At 36.0% G+C, this 22,330-nt stretch overlaps 1 protein-coding gene across 2 annotated transcripts in view; it reads left to right on the top strand.

The window, feature by feature from the left end:
• USP9X (ubiquitin specific peptidase 9 X-linked) overlaps positions 1-22,330 on the top strand; it is a 102,477-nt gene that overhangs the window by 27,532 nt on the left and 52,615 nt on the right. For both annotated transcript variants that reach the window (XM_040530497.1, XM_040530487.1), the window contains exons 3-13: positions 731-876; positions 1,182-1,261; positions 6,499-6,611; positions 7,380-7,598; positions 8,650-8,765; positions 9,017-9,268; positions 9,344-9,482; positions 11,084-11,236; positions 15,762-15,866; positions 17,292-17,498; positions 18,062-18,198. In XM_040530497.1, the coding sequence (XP_040386431.1) occupies positions 731-876; positions 1,182-1,261; positions 6,499-6,611; positions 7,380-7,598; positions 8,650-8,765; positions 9,017-9,268; positions 9,344-9,482; positions 11,084-11,236; positions 15,762-15,866; positions 17,292-17,498; positions 18,062-18,198 (1,667 nt within the window). The remainder of the gene's footprint in view (positions 1-730; positions 877-1,181; positions 1,262-6,498; positions 6,612-7,379; positions 7,599-8,649; positions 8,766-9,016; positions 9,269-9,343; positions 9,483-11,083; positions 11,237-15,761; positions 15,867-17,291; positions 17,499-18,061; positions 18,199-22,330) is intronic.

Raw genomic sequence — 22,330 nt, 5'->3', positions numbered from 1 at the left:
GATGTGTTATCAATACTGTTGTGGTCACACATCCAAAACCCAGCACCATATGGTCTGCTGTGAAGAAAATTAACTCCATGCCAGCCAAATCCAGTATAACATGTTTAAAAAAAAAAATCTTGAGGTTTTGGTCTTTTTGGTCCTCATTTGTCTTCTGATCTTGCTCTTCTGATCTGAACCTTTATTTTCAATTTATTGACAATCCATACCGTTTCTGTGCACAAATAAATGTGCATCTACAAAATACATTGTAGTTTGCACAGCCCATCAAAATGGGCTTAACTAATTGTGTGCTTGGAGGTTGGTTATTAGTCAGCTGCAGTAGTATTCATTTTAAACGTTTTCAGAAAATGTTTTCATGATCCTTCTGTGCTGTTGCTGAAGGTTTCCTACCTAAATTATTCATATTTTCTTCAGAAGATATGTAAAAACAGAGCATCCATGTAGTCTGTTCTCATCTTCTAGATAGGTGACTGAAAGTAAGTCTCAAAAAAAAATTCCTCTCAGGGAAAATACATAAATTCTTAAACTGTTAAGATAAAATAATAAACATGCTGTATGCTTTCTATTATTTTTTGTTAATAGAGCTAGAATCAAATTATTGTATTACGCTGCATGATAATAGGCATATAGTTCAAGTGATTCTTTGAAACATAACGTGAAGTAAAAAGGCAAAATAGGTGGCACAGAAGTACAGACAGTACTTAAGTGTTTTCTACATCAATTTTAGACATCTTCACCTGATTCTTCCAATGAGAACTCCCCAGCTACCCCGCCTGATGAGCAGGGACAAGGAGATGCTCCACCCCAGCTTGAAGATGAGGAGCCTGCATTTCCACACACAGACCTGGCAAAGTTGGATGACATGATCAACAGGTACTTTCATACTCCATGCTTTTTTTTTTTCCAGTGTGTGCAGATTTCTGCTGTCAAGATAGTTGCACAAGTAGTAGGATTTGTGCGTTTTTGTTTAACTGGATTTCTTGAATATCCTTATTGTATTGGATTAGAGCTGTAAAGAGAGGCTCAATATTTTTTTGAAAAGTGGAGTCTTCATCAGGGCTTTTAAAAATGCTTATTTTTGCCCTATATTACAAGCTTTACAAAGGATTGAGGATTCCTGATTTTTAAGACGAACAATTGAATTATGTGGGTTTGTTTTATTTTGCTTTTGAATATAGGCCTCGATGGGTTGTTCCTGTATTGCCGAAAGGGGAATTAGAAGTTCTTCTAGAAGCTGCTATTGACCTGAGTAAAAAAGGTAAGCTGAAAAAACAATGAATGATTATTGGACCACTCAAAATCTTTGCTTGTGAGAGTTCTTTTGAGCTCCTGGTGGAGGCTTAAAAGTTCTTAATTATTACCATTACAGCCCTGGTGTGAGTGGTATGCAGAACCCTCATAAATCAGAAACTTTAAAAAAAAAAAAAAAAGACATCAGTGTAGGTAGAAATTAGGTACTTCATGCAGTATGAGTAGTGAGGTTGAAGAAGCTCACAGCAATAAAAATCTTGTCATTCCTGTCCTACCTGTTTTCTGTATTCGGTTAGATATCAGACCTGCTGGGTTTGGTCTTCATAACAGATACTAAAACTCCAAAGATTTTTTTTTTGTTGTTTCCAAAACCAAGTTTCTTATCTAGCTTTCCAAACATCTTGCCATGCATTTTTGTTCAACTTTGACATATACATGCTTTTGAGAATATTAGAGGAAAAGTTAGAATATTAAACAGCATGACTTAGTAGTAATTCTACCATACTGCTTGCTGTAGCTAACTTACTTGGAATTAGGATGGTTCCCTGTCAGGATTGTGTATATATTTGCTAAACTGACAAATTTGACCCATGTTGTGGAAAGTTGTGTTTCTGGAAGGTTGTTTTGGACTCTTGTTCTGGACAATATTTGTAGCTCCAGTGGTTGTGTAATACCTCAAGTCAGATAAAAATACTTTTCTCGGGTATCTATACTTACCAGCCAGTCGTGTTTTAAATATAGTGACATACAAAGTGCTTGTTCCTTACTGTGACATAGCTAGACCAGGATGACTTCATTTCTATGATGATAAAGGTTATTCTTAGGCAGTTTCAAGAATAAAAAGCTGGCTGTGGTCATGAAATTCTTGGTTATCCTGATTTATTTTCTATGTCTTTTTTTGCTTTGGAGTTCTCTCTGGAGAAACAAAAGATAGGCTGCACCCAGGTGATCGAAAATAGGTTAATTATACACTGTTGCTAACACTGATTTATCAGCTGAAGTTGCATTTGGAATTGGCTTTCAATGCATGTAGTGAGATCTGGCAGGAATTTCAAGGAGAGTGTAGAATTTTTAAGAGATCACACCTGTTCAGGAACAAAAGAAATGGCAACTTACAGAAAGAAAATGCACCCTTTACCAGTGCCTTACAATTTTTTTTGCTTGTCATTTATGAGAGGGGAGATGTATGTATTGCGAGCTGTTAAGTCATTAAAACAAAACAACAACAACAAAAAAACATAAAAACATGTCAGTGCAATGCAATGAAGTAATATGAGCAGAATGAGATTCTTGGCTACTCTTAACATCATTGTACTTCACAAAAGCATCATACATAGCTGAAAGTTCCCGGTCATCTGTTTCTTTCCTCTTGAAGCTGTGAAAAACAGTGGAAATCTAAGCATATACTTTATGCAGTATTTTATTAAGTCAGTGTCCAATTTTGAAAAGTGCTTCTGCATTGCTGTGTAACTATTGTTCTTCTTGCCCTCTAAATTCCTTTGTGTGGTCATTCCATGAAGGCTGTTAGTAATAGTTGCTCTTTAACTGTTATAGTGTTAGTTACATCATAGATTTTATTTTTCCCCTGATACTTGAAGTTATACAGTGGCGAAGATGGCACTTTCTTTTTAAAACAAGTTTCAGTTCTCAAGGCATATGGTAGGTTGCTCACTTGCTGTAACAGACACTGCTTTTCTAGTTCAGAACTTGGCTGACACTGTCTGTTTCCAGAAGTAATAAAAGTGATTATTATGTAAATTTCTTAACTTGAAAATGTGTTCTGCTATCTCAGATCAGAAATTGGACATCTTCCTACCTATCTGTGAACTTTTTTTTTTAACCTGAGTTCTGTTTCAAAAGACAAGAACTGAAAGCAGAAATTGAAAATTAACCAGCTGCTAAACTACACACATTTTTATTGTGATCTGTAACTCATTAGAGCCCACTGATTTTATTTTTTTAATCAAGCACCTTTTTCTGGTGGTTAGAGTTCTTAAGTAGCTTTTATTCCTGATGTTGCCAGTGGCCATCGGCATTGACTTTCTGGAGTGACTCTGGAGTAATTTCTTTCATTGTGACCCTGTCTTTAGTGTGATGTTTGCATCCTCTTTAAATTGTTTCAGGAACTAAAATGAAAGGAACTTATCAGAGTTGAAAGTATTTATTAATAATAAAATTTCATCATTGTTATGTTCAAGTGCGAGGAGCAAATTTGACAGAGTAGTATGAATCCTGTCTAGACTGTGACTTGCATTATTCCTGGCAGATGCGTTTATTTATGGAAGATTATCTTTTTATGTGTAGACATCAATGGATTATTTTTCATTAAGCAAACCATAAGACTATCAAGTGATAGTCTGGAGTTTCTATTTGAAAAACAGCATTGAACAGCAAGACTGATGTTTATTTTCACATAATTCTGGAATACTTGCAAAGTGTTTTGAATAATGGGCCTTGCTCCAGAAATAAATGTCATAATGATTTGGATGCTATAAATTTATAAGGGAAAAAATCGTTCTGGTTAGTTTTTTTGTAGGCTAGAATATTCTTCATTCTTTCTTTTAAAATCTCATTGACTCTCTACTGCTGTCTTTGTTGTGGATTTTGTTCTTCGTAATGTTTACATTCGGTTTTTAACATGCTGCCAAAACTTCTCTGTACAACACACACAAGCAAGGTGCAATGCAACTTAACAATTTGTAGCTTATTGAAACTGAAATGAGATTTCACCACATAACTTAAGCCTTCAATATTTATCCCAAATCTTTGGCTTTGATGAATTGCAAAGGCTTACAGAGGGTGAAAGAGTAGAGGGGCAGGCCCTAGAACCTATGAAGGAAAAAAAAAAAAGCTTTTTCTAAAGATCATCTATTTCTGGATGTCCATTTGCATTTCTGTGGGACTACCCTTGAGTTAATTACTGAAATTATTTTCTGCGTTTTCTTGAACTGTATATTTTCAGCCATCTTTCTTAAAGCAAGGACAGCAGATTTTTGTTGCTTCATGTTCAGAAATTTCTTAGCTACGTCTGTTGGGATAGAACTAATTCAGTGAAATGAATTACAGCAAGGTCAATGTGGTATCTGGGTATAGAAGAACTTAAATACTTCAGGTAATTAAGAGTTCTTGGAAGTGCCAGAATCCGAGTGCCATGTGTAACTACTGCGTCCGTGGGCAAGTGTGTGTTCCTCAAGGCTTATCAGCTCCAGGTCACCTTCTGTTCTGCAGTGTCTGAGCCAGCCCTTGCCAAACCACTGAAAAGTTTCTGTGCTGTACTGCCCGAGGCTTCAGGTTTAGGGGGGCGCTTCACAGGCCCAGTGCCGTAAGAAGGCATGGAGCCAGCTCAGGTTTTGGGGTTCCAGCTGCAAAGTTATGAAATCCAGTGTCCTAGAGAGGAGCTGGGTGATTCTGCTTGGGGCTTTGGCGCTCCACCTTTTCCAATCCCCCTAATGGCAGCTTGCATTTACTGTATGTTGCACATCGCCTTTTTAATTCATGTTTACTTTTTTTCTCATTGCATAATCCATTTCCGCAACCCTTCTCTGAATACACAGCTCAGAGCTGCATGCATGCAATTCTGTCGTGCCTTCCTCATCATTCCCTGCCCTTAGAATTTGGAAAATGAGCGAAAAAGGGCTGCTTGTGGTCTTACCTAAGAGTTACTGATACTGAATCTGATTCAAGCAGTAGATACCAGGTGGCTAATATAACTGCTGCTTCTCTTCTCACTGCCTTTGGATTGCTGCTGCTTCCTCTCCCACCCTGCTGTCTTCCTGTACCCTGCTTTTGATGATTCTCCTGTCTTTGTAGATACCCAGTCTTGGCTCCTTCCACGAGTAGCATATGTCCTTTCAGAAATACAGAGCATTGTGGGAGAAGGTAGAAGGTCATTATATATCTAGAAGTTAGTTATACGGGTACCTTTTAAGGTTCTCCATCTTTCCTTTCTTCCCAAGTTAAGTGAAACACAGAAAGGACAATACGTTTTGAAACGTAATCTGTTTTGGTGTTCCTACACTTCATTTGAGAAGTCTTGCTGACTGAAGCTGGCCCACCGTTGTGGGAAGAGGTGGTGCCAGCAGTACTTGGAAGTTTTAGAGATTTTAGTGCAATATACTGGTACTCGGAGGAACATTAAAATCACTTGAGGGCATGCTTTAAATTTGTATTTGAGAACTAAGTTCATTGTTAAATTTGAAAGGAGCATTTCCTCTAGGTCAAGCTGAGTGGGTTTAGATGCCTTCTCTTGTCCTGTTCTTTGACAACTTCAGCCTACATACATCTTGACACTCTTGGGGAGATAACTTAAAGTCCTTTGTTTACTACCAATGCAGAAGTTTTAGGCAGTGTCCGTCTCTCCTGTTCTTTTGTCATTTTGTTATTGTGCTTTGTAGCCTTTACTTTATAATGTGCAGATGTTAGGCACCCAGACTGAGCTAGATGGGAAGCTAAGGTAGAGTTTTTGATACTTGGCTACACAGTATATATCATGTACCTCTGGTAGTGTTAAAAGAGGGAATGCTGGTATAGTTCTCAAAGTGTAACAGTGGCTTTCCAAAGATTCTTGCTTTACTGAAGCTGCTTGAGAGCTGCACCCATTGTAAACATATAGACTGCCAAGCCTTGTTGTGAGGGTTTGGAAAGTCTTTATGGCGTGTAATAATACCACGGAGGACATATGTTATGTGATCACTTTTGAAAGGAACCTCTATTGTACAGTTTTTTGTGACTATGAGAAATTCAATTTGATAAACCAAATAAGTCCTTCAAAAGCCAGGGAACTGACTGTCAGGAGGTCTCATTAATGAATTGGAGGGGGCAGGACTGGTGACCTCCAGAGCTCCCTTCCCACCTCAACCATTTTGTAGTTGTGTGAAATGCAGGTATACTCGAAGAGTGAAAAATAAAGACTATACTTATTTTTGCTACTATACCTTCAGTTTTACAAGCATGGCAAAAAACCTATCATGTTTTCAAAATAATTGAAAAATAAGCTAGAGGAGTGCAGTTGTTCAGGTGTCTTTACTAGAACATTAACCCACCATTTATTTTGTCCATTCAATCTGACATACGTTTGGCTTCATACAAAGTATCTCTTTAAAAAATAACTCTGGAACTTTGAACACCAAACCTTTGATGTCTAAGTCACTACTTTCAGTATTTAAAAGTTTGTGTAACAACTAATGAAATTACATATGTAATAGTTGTGGCTGGTTTTCTTTTTTTTTTTTTCTTTTAAAATAGGCCTTGATGTCAAAAGTGAAGCATGCCAGCGATTTTTTCGAGATGGGTTAACAATATCTTTCACAAAAATCCTTACTGATGAGGCAGTGAGTGGCTGGAAGTTTGAAATCCATGTAAGTGGTTTTCTTTGTTTTAAGTTTTTTCTGAAAAACGTAGTAATTTAAATGAGAATGGAGACTGCATTTGTGACTGAGGAGACTTTAGAGACTGAATGTCAGAAATCATCACAAGAGGGAAATGGAAACATTCTCATATACGTGGCTCTTGGGAGGAAAAATCACCCTTCTTTCATCATTATTTCATCGTAGTTCCTCTGGTGTTTTTGGAAGGAAATAAAACACGAGATGATAATGGACAGGAACTGAACTTTGAATGTTCAATAGGGCAGTTCTTGTTCGCGAGACTATCTTTGGTCAGATGTATAGAGACCTGCTTATTTTTATGTGCGTGGTATGAAAACTTCGTTTTTTAATAAAAACTTTCATCAACCTTCTAAATTCTGAATGTTTGTAGCAGCTACTTGAATATTAAAAGCTGCGTCTTGGACAGCTGGGCACGTGCCAAATGAGAAACTGTAAAGATCTTGATAAGCAAATTGAAATCTGTGAGAGAGACGGGTGAAAGAAGGAAAAGTCAATAGTTCCGTGTTGAATTGTGTTTCAAATAATCAAAAATATTTGGGTCTTTTTCCCAAATTTTTTTTTTAGCTGCAAACAGATATAAGTTTGTTTAAACCCTTTATTGGAGGAAGTACAAAGTTGTAAGTACAGCATTGTAAAACTCTTATGCAACTCTGCATGCTAGGTGCAAATGGTTCAGAGTTTATAGTTCGTGTTGGAGTAGTCACCTGCCATATTGTTTGTTTGTTTTTTTCTTAATAGAGATGTATTATTAACAACACTCATCGACTAGTTGAACTCTGCGTGGCCAAGCTGTCCCAGGACTGGTTTCCCCTTCTTGAACTTCTTGCCATGGCCTTAAATCCTCACTGCAAATTCCATCTATACAATGGTACACGTCCCTCTGAAACAGTTCCTGCAGGAGTACAGCTTGCTGAAGATGAACTTTATGCCCGTCCTCCTGACCCACGATCACCAAAGGTTATCAGCTTTTTCAGACCTGAATATTGAAACGCTTATTTTATTACCTGCTGTTACCTAGCTACCCAGTAGCAATAGAGAATTGTTTTGGGGGGTGGTTGTACTTGATTTTTGTATATCTATAAAATGTTTTGCTGCTTTTCACTCTTCGATCAATCATGATTTAATACATGCTTGCTCTTCTGACTCTTTCAGTCTTTGGTCCACAATGAAACTGAGTTGGGTTTCTGTGGTAAACTGGCACAACTCTATTGGAATGCTATTCCTACTGTGTTAATGTGCTTGCTTGTATTTGCCAGGTGATGGATTTAACTTCTCATTCAATGAGATTTTGTTGGTGACACATTTTAAGGAGGGGATTATGTGATAACATAGGAATTTGCCCTCCCTTTTCTTACAGTTCCAGAAGATGGGAACTAGGGAATTTTTTTTTTCCAACTGGCAGTTCAGATTGGTAATTTGTTTCAGTTCTCAGGTCTGAATTTTTCAGCGTTGTTTGCCCACTGGTATTGGTATAAACTCAGGAGATACATGAATTAAATTTTTTTCTTCTTTTTTTTTTCTTTTTAGTAGAACTGGTAGCTATTGATATGTGAGAACAGAAGATAAAGAACTCTGTGTCCTTGGACTTCCTTGCATTGCTATACTTGTTTGTAAGAATGTTATTTTGTGTTCTTGCTGCATTTTTATGCAGCATTATCACATCCAGGACCAGAAAAGAGTATCAGAATCATCCTGTTTTCTGTAGAAATTTAGCAGCCAAGCCTGAAGTACAGGCATTTAAATACTTATCTATTTGATAAATTTCCTTGAATATCTAACATACAGTATCTGTTTGCCATGATAATGGGAAAAGGAGTTGTCTATTTCTAGGCATTTCCGTAAAACTGAATATTTAAACTATATAGGCTCATTCCCTGATAATTGTTACCTTCTAACAGTTTATTCTGTAAATAGTTTTTTTAAGTAATTTTGTTACCAATAGGTACTTAAAAGTACTTCTAGATCATTATTTGTAAAAGTCAGATAATAACTGATTTTTATATTTCAGGGTTGGCTAGTAGATCTTATCAACAAGTTTGGCACATTAAATGGATTTCAGATCTTGCATGATCGCTTCATGAGTGGATCAGCATTGAATGTTCAGATAATTGCAGCTCTCATTAAGTAAGTTTTTAAAGAATATTTTACGTAGTTCAAGTTTTCCAAATATGTTTAATAGAATATGGAGTTAGTATGAAACTTAGTCTTTTGTTGAAGCACTCCCATTGCCACACTACTTAACTAGTTGCCTTTAACTTCGATGTTTCATGTGCTTGTAAATAGACTTAAATTTCTAGGATAAATTGCTCCTTACTGTCTTAGTATTACACAGCTATGGATTATGACACTTTGTTCACTTTTTTCTTTCTCTTTAGGCCATTTGGACAATGTTATGAATTTCTAACATTACATACAGTGAAGAAATATTTCCTTCCAATTATAGAAATGGTTCCACAATTTTTAGAAAATTTAACAGATGATGAACTGAAAAAAGAAGCAAAGAATGAAGCCAAAAACGATGCTCTGTCAATGATAATCAAATCTCTAAAGAACTTAGCTTCAAGAGTTCCAGGACAAGAAGAAACTGTAAAAAACTTAGAAATATTTAGGTTAAAAATGATACTTAGGTAAGATGCTATTCCTAATATGATACGATCCATCGATATTTATTTCACACTTCTTACATTTAATTTCTCTTACAGGTTGTTACAAATTTCTTCTTTCAATGGTAAAATGAACGCACTAAATGAAGTTAACAAAGTAATAACCAGTGTGTCATATTATACCCATCGGCATGGTAATCCTGAAGAGGAAGAATGGCTTACAGCTGAAAGAATGGCAGTAAGTTCTCCTCTTCATCATAATTCATTCAATAGGTTGTCTTCCTTCTTATCACTTAAATTGTAGAAGGAGCTATATACAATGGATCCTGCACAGTACTCGTTTTCATATGTAATGTTGTAAACAGTAGGTATCACATCATAGTAATGTCATTTTAATAGTAATCTTTCAGTGAAAAATTGCTGTATTTGTTTCAAAGCTTCCATTAAGAAATATTTTCAGTGCTGCTAAAAACATGCTCTAAAAAGGGATCCTCAAATAGCACGTTTTTTATATAGGGTTTAAAAAGGAAAAAAAATAGATGAAACAGGTGTTATTTATTTGAAACATAAGTGACAGTGTACCTAAAAATCGAATGTTCATTTAAATGAGGGTGTAGTCCACTTTTTATACTTCAAATTATTTTCTTCTAATGAGAATTCCGAATGATTACACTGCTTTCCACCTTTCAGAAGCAGAAGTGTGTAGAAAAGTAAAATGTTCATCTGTATTCTTCGGTACAGAAAGTTCTAGACATCACATTTTGTGATTTTTATTTAACGTTCACAAACTTTGGATACTGTTCTACGCTTGAAAGCATGTGTGGCTAACAAATAACATGTGCATATATAAAGTTAAAGCAATTTTGCTCTTTTCTCTTGATCTTTGCAGAACTTATTTTTGTTGTTTTTGCACTATTCTGCCTCAGCATTGTAACTAGCTAATGGTTTATAATCTGCAGAAGGACTGCTGGCAAAATGAAATTGTTGCTAAGTTTGACCTTTTCAAGCAGTAGGGAGAAATAGCTCTCTTTTCTTATGCACTCTTTATAGTTTGGCATCTCAGACAAGACCTCTGTTTTTAAATGAAAATATCTAGGTTTATGTATTTTGCAAGACTAGATTGAACATTTTAAGTCTGTAATCACGGACATTGCATTGGACAGTTTGCTGTGTATGTTTTTCTTTTGTGATGCTCAAAGTGAACACTGCTTTGTTTCAGTTGGAACAAAAAAATAAGTGTATGAAGCTATTTTCAGTCAATGACACCACTGAAAAAAATTGTATCTACTTAAATACTGCTTGAATATTTGCCTGTAATTCAATTAGAAGCATTAAAAAAATGCAAGTGGAAATACATAAATAATCTAACCTTTTTACACATCAGTCTTTGCTTATGCCCTTCTTGTGCCCTATACTGTAGGGCATACCAGTAAAACTAGAAGTTTCTTAAAATGGTTTTGGTATTTAATGATTTTGAATTGGAAAAGTTTCTTTCCTTGAATAGAAGACTTAACTGTTCTTCTCACCGGCTTTTTGTTTGAGTTTGTCTGAACTTTTTTTATGCTTAGAGTTCATGATTTTAATATGCCAGGAAAAAATATTTTCCTTAAGGTATCACAATGACTGGCACATTGGATTATTTAAAACACTGATATTTTTAAAAGAGGAAAGTAAAGACAAAATACCTTCCTCTTGTTCTCAATCTTTCTGGCTTCTCCCAATTAGAATATTGTATATAAAAACAATCCTTAACAGTCTGATTTATTTTTTTTATTTGCTTAAATATTATTGATAGCACTTCAGTAATTTGAGATGGCACTACTTTCTTTTTATATTCAGGAATGGATCCAGCAGAATAATATTTTATCAATTGTGTTGAGAGATAGTCTTCATCAACCTCAGTATGTAGAGAAATTAGAGAAGATTCTTCGTTTTGTCATCAAAGAGAAAGCCCTCACTTTGCAGGATCTTGACAACATTTGGGCTGCACAGGTAAAGAATTAAGCTGCTAGTCTGCTTCTGAGCAGGAAGGAGCTTATTCTATGTCATATACTGAGAAGAGGAAGACTTGTGCTTCTTATGATTGGTATTAGACAAAGCTGAAGAAAAATCGGAAACCAAGTGGTGGTCTTTTTCAGGATTCCGTGTCTGAGAATTGTCTTCTCAAATGTGGTCAGTAAAGGAGGTCAAATACCTATGTATGCAAAGTCTTAAAGAACAGCATCCCCTGGGAATCTGCTTTTAAGGGCTTAAGGGTCCACAAGAGCTGATTACTTTTCAAGAACCACCTTATAAAAGCACAGGAGCAAGCAACTCCGGTGTATCATAAGTCAAGTAAGCCAGGTGGGAGACCAGCTTGGCTGAACAGGGAATTCCTTTTGGAACTCAAGCAGTGAAAGAAAACATATGATCTCTCTAAGGTCACACAGGAAGATTACAGAGCTGCAGTTTGCATTTACAGAAGAAAACACAAAGACCAAAGCTCAACTAGAGTTAAAGCTATCCAGTGATGTTTCATAAACAAGCAAAGCTTTTTAAAAGTATGTTAATATCAAGAGGAGGTCTAAGGAAAATACTGGACCATTACTGGATGATGCTGGTCACTCTGTGTAGGTGCAGCCCCACCTGGAGTGTTCTGTGTAGTTCTGGGCTCAACAACTTAAACAACTTAAATGTTGAGGTACTTGACTGTGTCCAGGGGAGGACAACAAAACTGGTAAAAGGGCTGGAAGGCATGTCCTGTGAGGAGAGGCTAAGGACACTGGGTTTGATAAGCTTGGCGAAAAGGAGGTTATGGGGGTAACCTCGTTGCTCTCCACAATGTCGTGATTAGAGGAAATGGAGAGGGAGGTGCTCGTCTTTTCTCCTTGGTATCTAAGTGACAGGTTGCATGGGAATGGGGCAAAGGTACATCAGGGGAGGTTCAGACTAGACATTAGGAAAAGCTTTCTTACTGTGAAAGTGGTCAAATGTTGGAACCTGCTGCCTAGTGAGGTGGTTGATGCCGCATGCCTGTCCGTGTTTGAGGCATTTGGATAAGGCCCTTAATGATATGTTTTAACTTTGGGTCAGCCCCCAAATACTCTGACAGTTGGACTCGGTCTTTGTAGGTCTGCTTCAGCTAAAACTATTTTATTCTATGATTTAACTTTATTCTATGATCCAACGTTATGGCTGGTAAGTCTTCAGGAAACCCCAAAGTTGAGCAAAGTCTGAATTATGAAAAATCTAATAATTATGATTTGATGTTTTAAAATACAGTGGAAATATATATTGTTATTCTCTAAATTCAGTACAGTTGTTTCTCATCACTTTTTTTTTTTAACTCACTACAATTCTTTTCCTGAGCAGGGAGCTATTAATAAGGCTTACAATAACAACTGTTCTGGAAGTTGTTTAACAGCAAATGCTTTCGTTTGTAAATTTTTGAATATTCACTTGATTACTTAAATGATCAGTGAGACTGGGCTACCTAGTTATGGGCTGCATGAGTTTAGATCACACAAAGGGCAGTTGAAGAGACATAATGATTATTAAATATTGAGTATACAGAAAATGAAGGGTAGTTTTAGGATAGAAATAAGCATGAGGGCATATATCCTTGTTCATAAATAATTGGTAGTAAAACTGTTAATGTAATTGTACAAGCCCTTAGGTCAGTTAAAGTGTGGGAAGGCTAAATCCTGTTTTCAAGATAGAGGGCTAATACAGCAATTGGGTACTAGTGTACCCCTTGTTAGTATGTGTTCGCAATCTTCTGAACTGTAACGGTTTGATTTAAACAGATTTATATAGGTGTCCCTATTCAGACACCCCTTGTTCAGGTTTGTTTAAAGCACTTGGGACTGCAGGCAGTGTAGTGGAGGCTTCACTTGAGATCTCTGATATTTCAACTTCATAATCTCTAGACTTCAGTTCCAGCATGATAGTAACTACGCAGGCTGAAACTCAAGACAATGTTTTTTTCTTAGTTATACTCAAATCCCATGTAGAAAACTACATCTCGTAGCTTAAAGCAATCACAGATCACTTGAATTAAGGTGATCATACTGTTTGTTTTCAACTTGTCTGTAGAGCTTTCCAGACTGTCTTTGTAAGAAATCTGGGCAGTGGGGAAAGATTTAGAAAAGTAATTATGCTTCTTGTAGGCTTTATTAGCTATCACCTTCTATAGGAAGCTTCACCTTCTGTAGGAAAAAGTGACCAAAATTTGGGCGGGGGGGGAAATCTTCCAGGCAGTTAAGTATATTACTCAGAGGCCCTGAAAACAGGGATGTGTGGATAAGTTAGTTTAAGCCATACTTCTACTGTTCCAGAAATGCATGAACAAGTTGTGCAACCCTTAAAAGATAGGGATAGCCCACCGCAACAGTTACAAAATAAGTTTGGGAATAAATCTTCCATGCTTTCAAATACCTGCTTTACTCTGCTCACTTTTTTTTTTTCTTGCTTTCAGTTAGATTGTTGCCACGGTGCACTTGCAGGTTTGTTTTGCGTTTTTGTGTTTGTTTTTTTTTCCACTGAAAATTGGATTCAGTAGGCCTTACTCAGGTAGATGTTTTCACCGTGGCTTTGGCCATGAAATTAAAACAGAAATAAAAAAAAAAAAAAAAAAAAAAAAAAAAGGTAAGAATACCAAAGTCTGCTAATATAGAATATTATTTTTCCATATTCACTACTCAGCATGTTTAGTAGTTTTTAGAAGTTCTTACTAAATGATTGCCTCTAAGAGCAGCTGGAGCATGAAATTTCGGTAGCGGGAGTTGATTTACTGTGTAGCTTTATATAACAGGCAGGCTATTTTAGCTCTGACTCAGTGCAGTACTGATGTGGTTTTGCTTTCAGACTGGAGCCATTATGTTTTGCCTGGGTTTAGAGGGTGAGCATGCACAGATTTACAGTTCATGATACAGTAGTGCCCTGAGAATCTCAATATACAACTAGAATAAAAATAAATAGTCCATGAGAAGTAATAAAAATATGCTACTTTTGGCTTCAGAAGGCAACATAAGCTTTAAGTTTTACTGATCTTACAAAGACAGCATTTACAAAATAAAAGTGTTTGATTCAAGGAATAACGTTGAAGACTCTAAAGGCAAGAATTAAGTTGCAACCTGTTGAGTTACAGGAATTCATCCAGATGGACAAGAAATAAAATTGCAGAGATTAGTGTTGGGATTTTATTACTTACATTCTAGAGCATTTAGCTAGGACTCTAAATGGGCTTCCCTGTTTCCATACAGTAAGCTCACAGTTCACACGCTAGGTTTTGTATCTCCTCATGCTGTGTTATACAGCTCCAGTACATGCTTCTCCTTTCATATGTTACACTAGAGATGGTCTTTTTGTCCTGTATGCTCTCAGTTTTTCTATCTATCCAGAAAATGGACTACTAAGAGAATAAAAGGAGGAGATATTTTGCAAAATTGAGTGGTATAACTGGTTCAGTAATTCCTTCTCTCATCATCTGACTGATAACATGAAAATGAATGCTGCTACTTTTTTTTTTTAAGTAAATTTAGGGCCCACAATTAAGAATTCTACAGCACAACATATTAGGGGCTGTTTTTGTTGTTTTTAAGTGAACTACTGATGCAAGCTTTTAGAGGAAATTATTTCCAAAACTGCTCAAGCATGTATTTTTAATACTCTAAAAGATTAATTACATCAGAGATTTTTTTTCTCTTGCATATTTTTTTCTACACTTGGGGGAAATTTTTCTATAGTAGACTAGCTACTGATACATATAGTCCAAAACTGTTGTTTTTCATGAGTGCAGATTTAAAGTATAGGATGTGCTATCCTGCAGGGAATTATAAGAAGGAAACGTTCTTCTCACCCAGAGTCAAAATTCAGTTAGCTGTTTTTCCTGTGTTGTCTTGGTCCTTAAATGTCAAAATTGTGATATACGCCAAACTCTAATTTAAAATATTATCTAGTATATAACTCAAGACTTTGCCATTAGTTGTTTGGTTGATAGATTTTATAAGGTTATAAGCTGCTGTTGGCTAACAAGTCGTTCATGAATCTGCTAGCACAAAAGAAATATTTCAGCCTAAGAAATTACGTGTAAATATGTGGAAATACTAAAAATTGTCTTGCAGCTTAAATGAAATTCAGTGAAATTCATTGAAGAAGTGGATTTTGAGTCCTTAAAAAAAAAAAAAAAAGAGAAAATACTAATTTGTAAATTTAAATGCTGGTGTAGACTACATTTTACCATCCTAATATGATTTAAAAAAATAAATATTGTGACTGCAGTATTCATAATTCTAAATAAATACTTGTGTACATGCACAATGCACTCACTTTTTGAATAGTTACACATACAAGGCAAACTTAAATAATATGATTTCCCAGTGAAATGGATACTAGTTTGACACTGCTCCCGCAACATCAGCTATTCTTGCTGAGCACTTCAGACAGCCTTCTTGTAAAACCAATAGAGGATGTCTTACTACTTGAGTTAATATTGATTGTTACAAACGTTGGTCAATTCTTTTTGTCTTCTTGACAGGCAGGAAAACACGAAGCCATTGTAAAGAATGTACATGACCTCCTTGCAAAATTAGCTTGGGATTTCTCTCCTGAACAGCTTGATCATCTGTTCGATTGTTTTAAGGTAATTATGCATGTTTTGACTGTACTCAGGAAACGGATTGTGAAGTTGGCTACGGATTTGTGACTCTTTCAACATGTACTTTATGTGGGCAGTTTTCTTGTGTTAAAAGACTTTCCTGTATATAGCAACAATTTGTAATGTGTACTATTAAAACTGCTAGATCGTGTTATACTTTATTGAGCATCCACTGTGAGTTTTGTTTACTTCCTGTCTAAAGCAAAGGCTCATTATGCTAGTTTAATTGATGATCACATCTGGATAATGCACGTATGTTGAGGACTGTAGGATTGCTAAATGTCACTATGCATATTGACCTTTTCAAATAAATTACTTACCTTTAATACCTTATTGTGTCTATTCTAAATTATTAATTGTTGGTGGTTTGATAAATAATGCTTTTCTCTTAGTGTTAGAGTACCTTTCATGAAATTTACCAGTTATTGCTACTTAGCATCTTCAAGTAGAGGAGGAGGTGAAGGACTCCTTTCCCCACTTCATCTTTATCATGTAATAATTTTGCCCTGGTTAACATACACATAGGAGGAAACAGGAAGATAAAGTAAAATGTTTATAAACATAGAATGATTTGATTGTAGCCATTACACAAAACAACTTGTTTCTGAAAGATTGTGTTATTCACTGGCTTTTTATGTATGCTAACATTTACATTTTTAGCTTCTAGTAGTAGTCACGTGGACTGTTCTCCTGTTGCACTTTCAGGAGGTGAGAAAATGCAAGCAAGCTTTGTAGACTCAGTTTTCTGTTTTTAGATAAATGCCTGACAGTAACATTTTGGCTTGCATGCAATTTGTGCTCCAATTAATGGGTGACTTCTGATTTGGTAAATATGAGCTGAATCCTCCGTAATTTAGATATTGACTTAAATGCTCAGAAGTTCTATGGGTAAGCCACCATGTCTGACTCTGAGAGACGGATATGAAGCAATGTTATATTGATAACTCACTCAGAAAAAAGGTTAACTTGATAGAGAGAACATTTGTTTCTGTCAGATTCAGAGGCACCAGTAATACGGAATTTTTACTCATTTAGCGACTGTAAGTTAATTAGGAGTGTTTAAGTATAAGCACAGGAGTTTTGAGAAAGCATTTGTAAGAAACAGCTGAGTCCAGTCTGTTTTGACTACTCGTGAACTGGTCGGTGTTGTTGTTAGCTTTTACAAGCATATCTGTGGTGTTTATTTAAAGATCCTTAATTTTTAAGTCTCAAAGTTAAATACATTTAAACTGTAAATGCTAGAACTGTTCAGTTTTGACTTAGGTATTGCTATAACGTGGTATTTTTAATGAAAAAATGTGAATACTATTTTCTGTGAATACTATATTTCTGCATCAATTTAATGGTTCATGCTATAGCATGTGAGATTAGAAAAGCGTAACTTTGATATTGAATAAAATCTTTCTTTAGGCAAGTTGGACAAATGCAAGCAAGAAACAACGTGAGAAGCTACTTGAGTTAATCCGTCGTCTTGCAGAGGATGACAAGGATGGTGTGATGGCACACAAAGTGCTGAACCTTTTATGGAATTTGGCTCATAGTGATGATGTACCAGTTGATATCATGGACCAGGCTCTTAGTGCTCATATTAAAATCTTAGATTACAGCTGTTCACAGGTGTGTAATCTGGTATGATTCTGTTGTGAAATCAGTCACTAAAAGTTTCACTCTCCACCCCCCCACCCCCCCCCCACCCCCAAAAAAAATAATTAAGGGTGTTGGTAATATAGCAAATGTCAGCCAAAATATTTAATTTGTTGTGCTTCAAAATTAATCTATTATCCACCTTTACAGCCATTGGCAGGTTTTGTTTCGTAGTTGAGAAACTGCTCCTCATTGTTTCTTGATATTTTATAGCAGTTTAGTCTGACCAATGAGTAGAAATAATTGAAAGGAGAAAAAGCAACTGAGTTTAAGACTAATGATCTTATCTAGCTATATTTTTTCTTAAATATGTACTGAATTCTTCAGTGGTTGTTGCAGGCAGAGTTTGTACCATACTGATAGCTTCTGCTAGGATGCAGTGCTGTTCAGATAATCTTACGAATGTATGCTTCAGAACTAAGTTGGTCTAGTAGTTGTGTGGCTTTGTGTGTTCTGTTATGTTGTGGAAGCAAATAAAGTGGGGAAATGATTATTGTTTCTAAAATATACTTGATTGTAAACACTTGTTCTTTAAGGATCGAGATACACAAAAAATCCAGTGGATAGATCGTTTTATAGAAGAGCTTCGCACAAATGACAAATGGGTCATTCCTGCACTGAAACAAATTAGAGAAATTTGCAGTTTGTTTGGTGAAGCACCACAGAATATGAGGTAAGAATGGAATGCAAATACAGTGTCTCTTATAAGTTGAGAGGGTTGGAATGAAGCAATTTTTTGCCTTTTTTTTATTTTAAATGAGAGGCAGGGAGACCTTAGTTAAATCTTTACCTGTGTTTGAAGATGCTCTTTTGTGTTTTAACGTGTATAGACAGCATCTAAAAATTAAAACACAGTGTTTTGTAAGAGAGCATTAATGTGAACTCTTTCTCTGAAACATGCTTTTACTCATTTTTAGAAGAATAGTAGTCTGATTTGCAGAGAATCTGGGTTTGTTTTCTGTTAGGTGTGGACTTCAGTGCTTAACAGTAAAATTAGCTTACAAAGTATAAATAAGATACGTTATCTTGTGTGTAATTAAAAATATATATATGAAAATCCAAAAAAGGACTTGTTAAAATCTAGAAACTTGATTTCATTAACATACTTTCTCACTACAGAAATTGTTTGCCAAAAAAATTTTGTATCCACATGAGAAGTTTTACAAACTTCAGGAAAAAGTTGTTTATTTATCAGTGCTATATAATTGCTTTGTTTTCATTCTTGTAAGCAGGTAAACTATTCAAATCAATATTGCTGTTAAAGTCTGCTTACAAGATCAAGGCAGGGAAAGTTGAAGAAAACAAGCCTTCAGTTTACCCAACACTACCTTCTTACTGATACTGGTTTAAGGAGCTGTGATATTGCATTCCTGGCTCTTGGAGGCTTCTTTATTCATTTAGTTTGCAACCTATTTCTCAGTTTTCATGACACTTTAATCCGTTACAATTTTTCATTAATGATTGATTGAGGTTTTTGCAGCAAGGTCGCAAAGATACTAACTTATTAGCACATATGTCTGTTTTCTGTGTCTTAGTTCTTAACCTTTTACAGGCCCTAGGATCTAGGGGAATGTAGCTACCTGGTTACTTTCGGTACTTGTTCAAGTTGGACACTTAATAGCATAGTGCTGGAACAAAAAAGCTTTGCTTTCAATTCTTGAAGCAGAGCTCATTCAAGGCCCTGATTGGGTTTCTGCTCTGAACTAATCTTGGAAGGAACCTAACTTTTCTTTTGACTATAGAAATTTAGTTTTGCTCTAAGGCAAGCATATGTACAGTTGGATGGCTTGAATCTCTGTCCCTATTTTTGGTCAGATTGTTTCTTCCATTTGTCAAACTTCACTGAAGTCTGCATTGCAGTATGTGGTAATACATCAGTTTTATGCAGAATTTGAAAACATGTAAAGTAGGAAAGAAAACTTTAGATTAAAGGTTTTACTCAGGGGACTCTCATGTGAAGAAGCCTTTATTAGGTAGATGCATTTGAGGGAGTTCTTTAATCAGAAATTATTGCACAGGTGACTGGGACACCATAGTGAGTTAAAACATGATTTTGAAGTAATTAGTGACTTTCCAGTCCTCCGAGCTTCCAGATAATTTGTAATATTGATACAGTTGGGAAACTGTAATGCATGCATCTAACACATGCCGACTTAAAACTTAAATCTCTACTGTCCTTCAAGAATTTGGGTTGAAAATAGGTTGAAACAGTTGTTCATTGTGACAGTTGTCTCAAAATATCACACAGAGCTTTCTGTGTGTGACGTTAATTCCATAATCGTTATACCACTCTTTTTGGGTGTTTAAATTCATTTGCAATTAAAAGTTTAGTCCAGAACGAGTAAGGCTGTTGACAGTTGGCAAACATAAGTATAAATTATGTTATGTCATTAGCACTGTAGAGATTCTTTTGGGGAGGAGGATATAATTGTTGACAGTTATTTCTGAAGTTGAGCAAAGTGACAAATAGGTTATATAGTTGCTTTGGCAACATTTAACTTCCTGACTACAGGGAAACACTATATGTTTTGGGAGTTTAGCTTAACCAGAATTGCAATAGCATTAGAAAGTAATTCTTGGATGGGTGCAAGGATACCAGTTAATGTTAAGAAATAGTCAACTTTGTTACTCAACGATTCTTAGGGTACAGAAAATTATTCATTTTTCTCTGTGTTGAAAGGGAGAATGTCTCCTGTAGACCACTCTCAAGTGCTTAGGTTTGACCTGTGTCTACCCTAGCAGTACGAGGTTGGTCTCCAAAATTGCTTGCCTAGAAGAATTAATTGAACATTGTTAGGACCTTCTGTAAGAGTTTGAATTTTGTAACTGCTTTAAGACAATGATGAACTTAGTCTCAAGTCACTTTTTTTTTTTTTTAACCTAAAAGAAGAATTTGCTGGTTTATGTCTCTGGACCTTTAATGTCTGCTTTTAATGGTAGATAGCATTTACTGGCTTAATAGATGATCTCTCGACTTTGAAAGCTGAGTCATATGCAGTATTATGTGAGGCAAGTTATATGCGCAGATAAATAATCTTACTGTTTTTTAAAAAAATCCATTTAAATTAAGTTGGTTGGGACTTTGGCTTTGTCACCGCGAATATTTTTTGCAGAAAATAAATATAGTCTAATTACTGTATGTTGTTCTTAGCATTTCTAAAGTACTTGGGCATTCATTTCAAAATGATATCTTCTCTTCCTATACATTGGCTTTTGATATCCATTTAGCAGAAGAGTAATGGAAAGATAAGTTTTGCTCTTAACATCCATTTTTCATGTTTCTCAGTTAATTAGTAAAGCAGTATATTATAATGGAAACATCATCAATTAGCCCAACCTTAGAGGCTTATGGGATAATTTTGTAGTTTTATGTGGAGTTTGCTTTAACTGTAGAAAGCAAACTTGAAAAGTCTTGTCAAATTAGCTTTTTCTTCTGTGCATATGTACAGTCATCTTGCCTTTGACTCCATCTTAGCAGATGATTAAAATAACAGTTTACATGTTGCTCACAAATACTATGCAACAACTCCTAGCTCATAACTCTAGTCCTTAAAATTACCAGCTTTTTGAACTGGTTGCTAACCCAGGTGAATCCATGTGTCCAAATTGTCTGTTTGTGCATGTGATTGAGGGGTGTGAGGGGCAACATGTAAAGTGTATCTTGGAAGATTTACTTAGTCTTCTGCAGATAAAGTTTTCCCTTTGCTATATTTGGTGAGGTTGATACAAATGCCTAATATTATGAGTGTATGAACCAAGCTATCGGCATCTAAATTCAACAAAATACACCTCCTTGCTTATGCTCGTTCCCGTGAGTGTTTCACCATCTGTACTTCCTAAATCATCAGTGTTCTTATTTAATGTTACCTTTTGTCAATACATCCTTCTATCTAGAGCTAGTGTCTCAGGTAGCCACTAAAACAGACATATAATGTTTTGTTGTTTTTACCTCTAGTTTATGCTGAGCAAGGGGGTTGACAGAGTTGGAATGAAGTGTACTTGGAAAGTTTCTTACGGTGAAAACAAAGGACATTCTTTCTGTGTATATGAAGTCCTGTGTGTTTTCTGCCTTCATGCTTCTATGTATTTCGTTTTCTGTACCGCAGACTTCGTTTTTTTTAACACAATTTGTGCTTTAAATGCCTTTTCCAAGCTGTTCTGGAAAACTCTGAATATTATGAAACAGTCTTTTGAAGATGTCTGTGCTTAGTAGGCCATGTTCTGCTGGTAGCAGATAACAAAATTACTGGATATCTGGGAAGAAAGTTGATGGCTTCTGTCTTTTAAACCCAAATTGACAGTGATCTTTGTTCTGATGAATCAATTGAGCTGTTGTCATTACGTCTACAGTGCAGTGTGGTTATCATCTGCAAGATCATTAGCAGCTGATTATGGAACTAGGATTTCTTGCCTCCCCTACTGTTCTCACAAGGTGTGGTGATACTGTCGAGTGTTGTAGCTCATGTGGTACCGAGACCAGGTTTCCCAGGAAGGATGAAAGTTCCTACCAGCAGTCTAGTCAGCTAGTTCTGGAGTGTACTCTGACAGTTGGAGGAAAGGAGAACAGTTCTGAAATCTCATTTATATTTCTTCTGGGCAGGCTATTGGGAACAGCAGAGAGGCAGTACAACAAATAGCTCCTTTTTCCCCCTCTTTCTCTTGGAAGAGCCATGCAAATTTGCATTGGTTATGCAGCCAAGACGTGAGTGCCGTGCTATAGAGGAGATGAAGCATTTTAAGGTTATTCTGCAGGGGCAATTAGTAGTCCCACGTTCTAGAATTTGATAGTGCTCATGGCATGTGGG

Source organism: Cygnus olor, chromosome 1 (genome assembly GCF_009769625.2).
Source record: "Cygnus olor isolate bCygOlo1 chromosome 1, bCygOlo1.pri.v2, whole genome shotgun sequence".
NCBI classification, from domain to species: domain Eukaryota; kingdom Metazoa; phylum Chordata; class Aves; order Anseriformes; family Anatidae; genus Cygnus; species Cygnus olor.
Note: the sequence above shows the minus strand (reverse complement) of the source record. Positions and strands in the feature narration are given on the sequence as shown.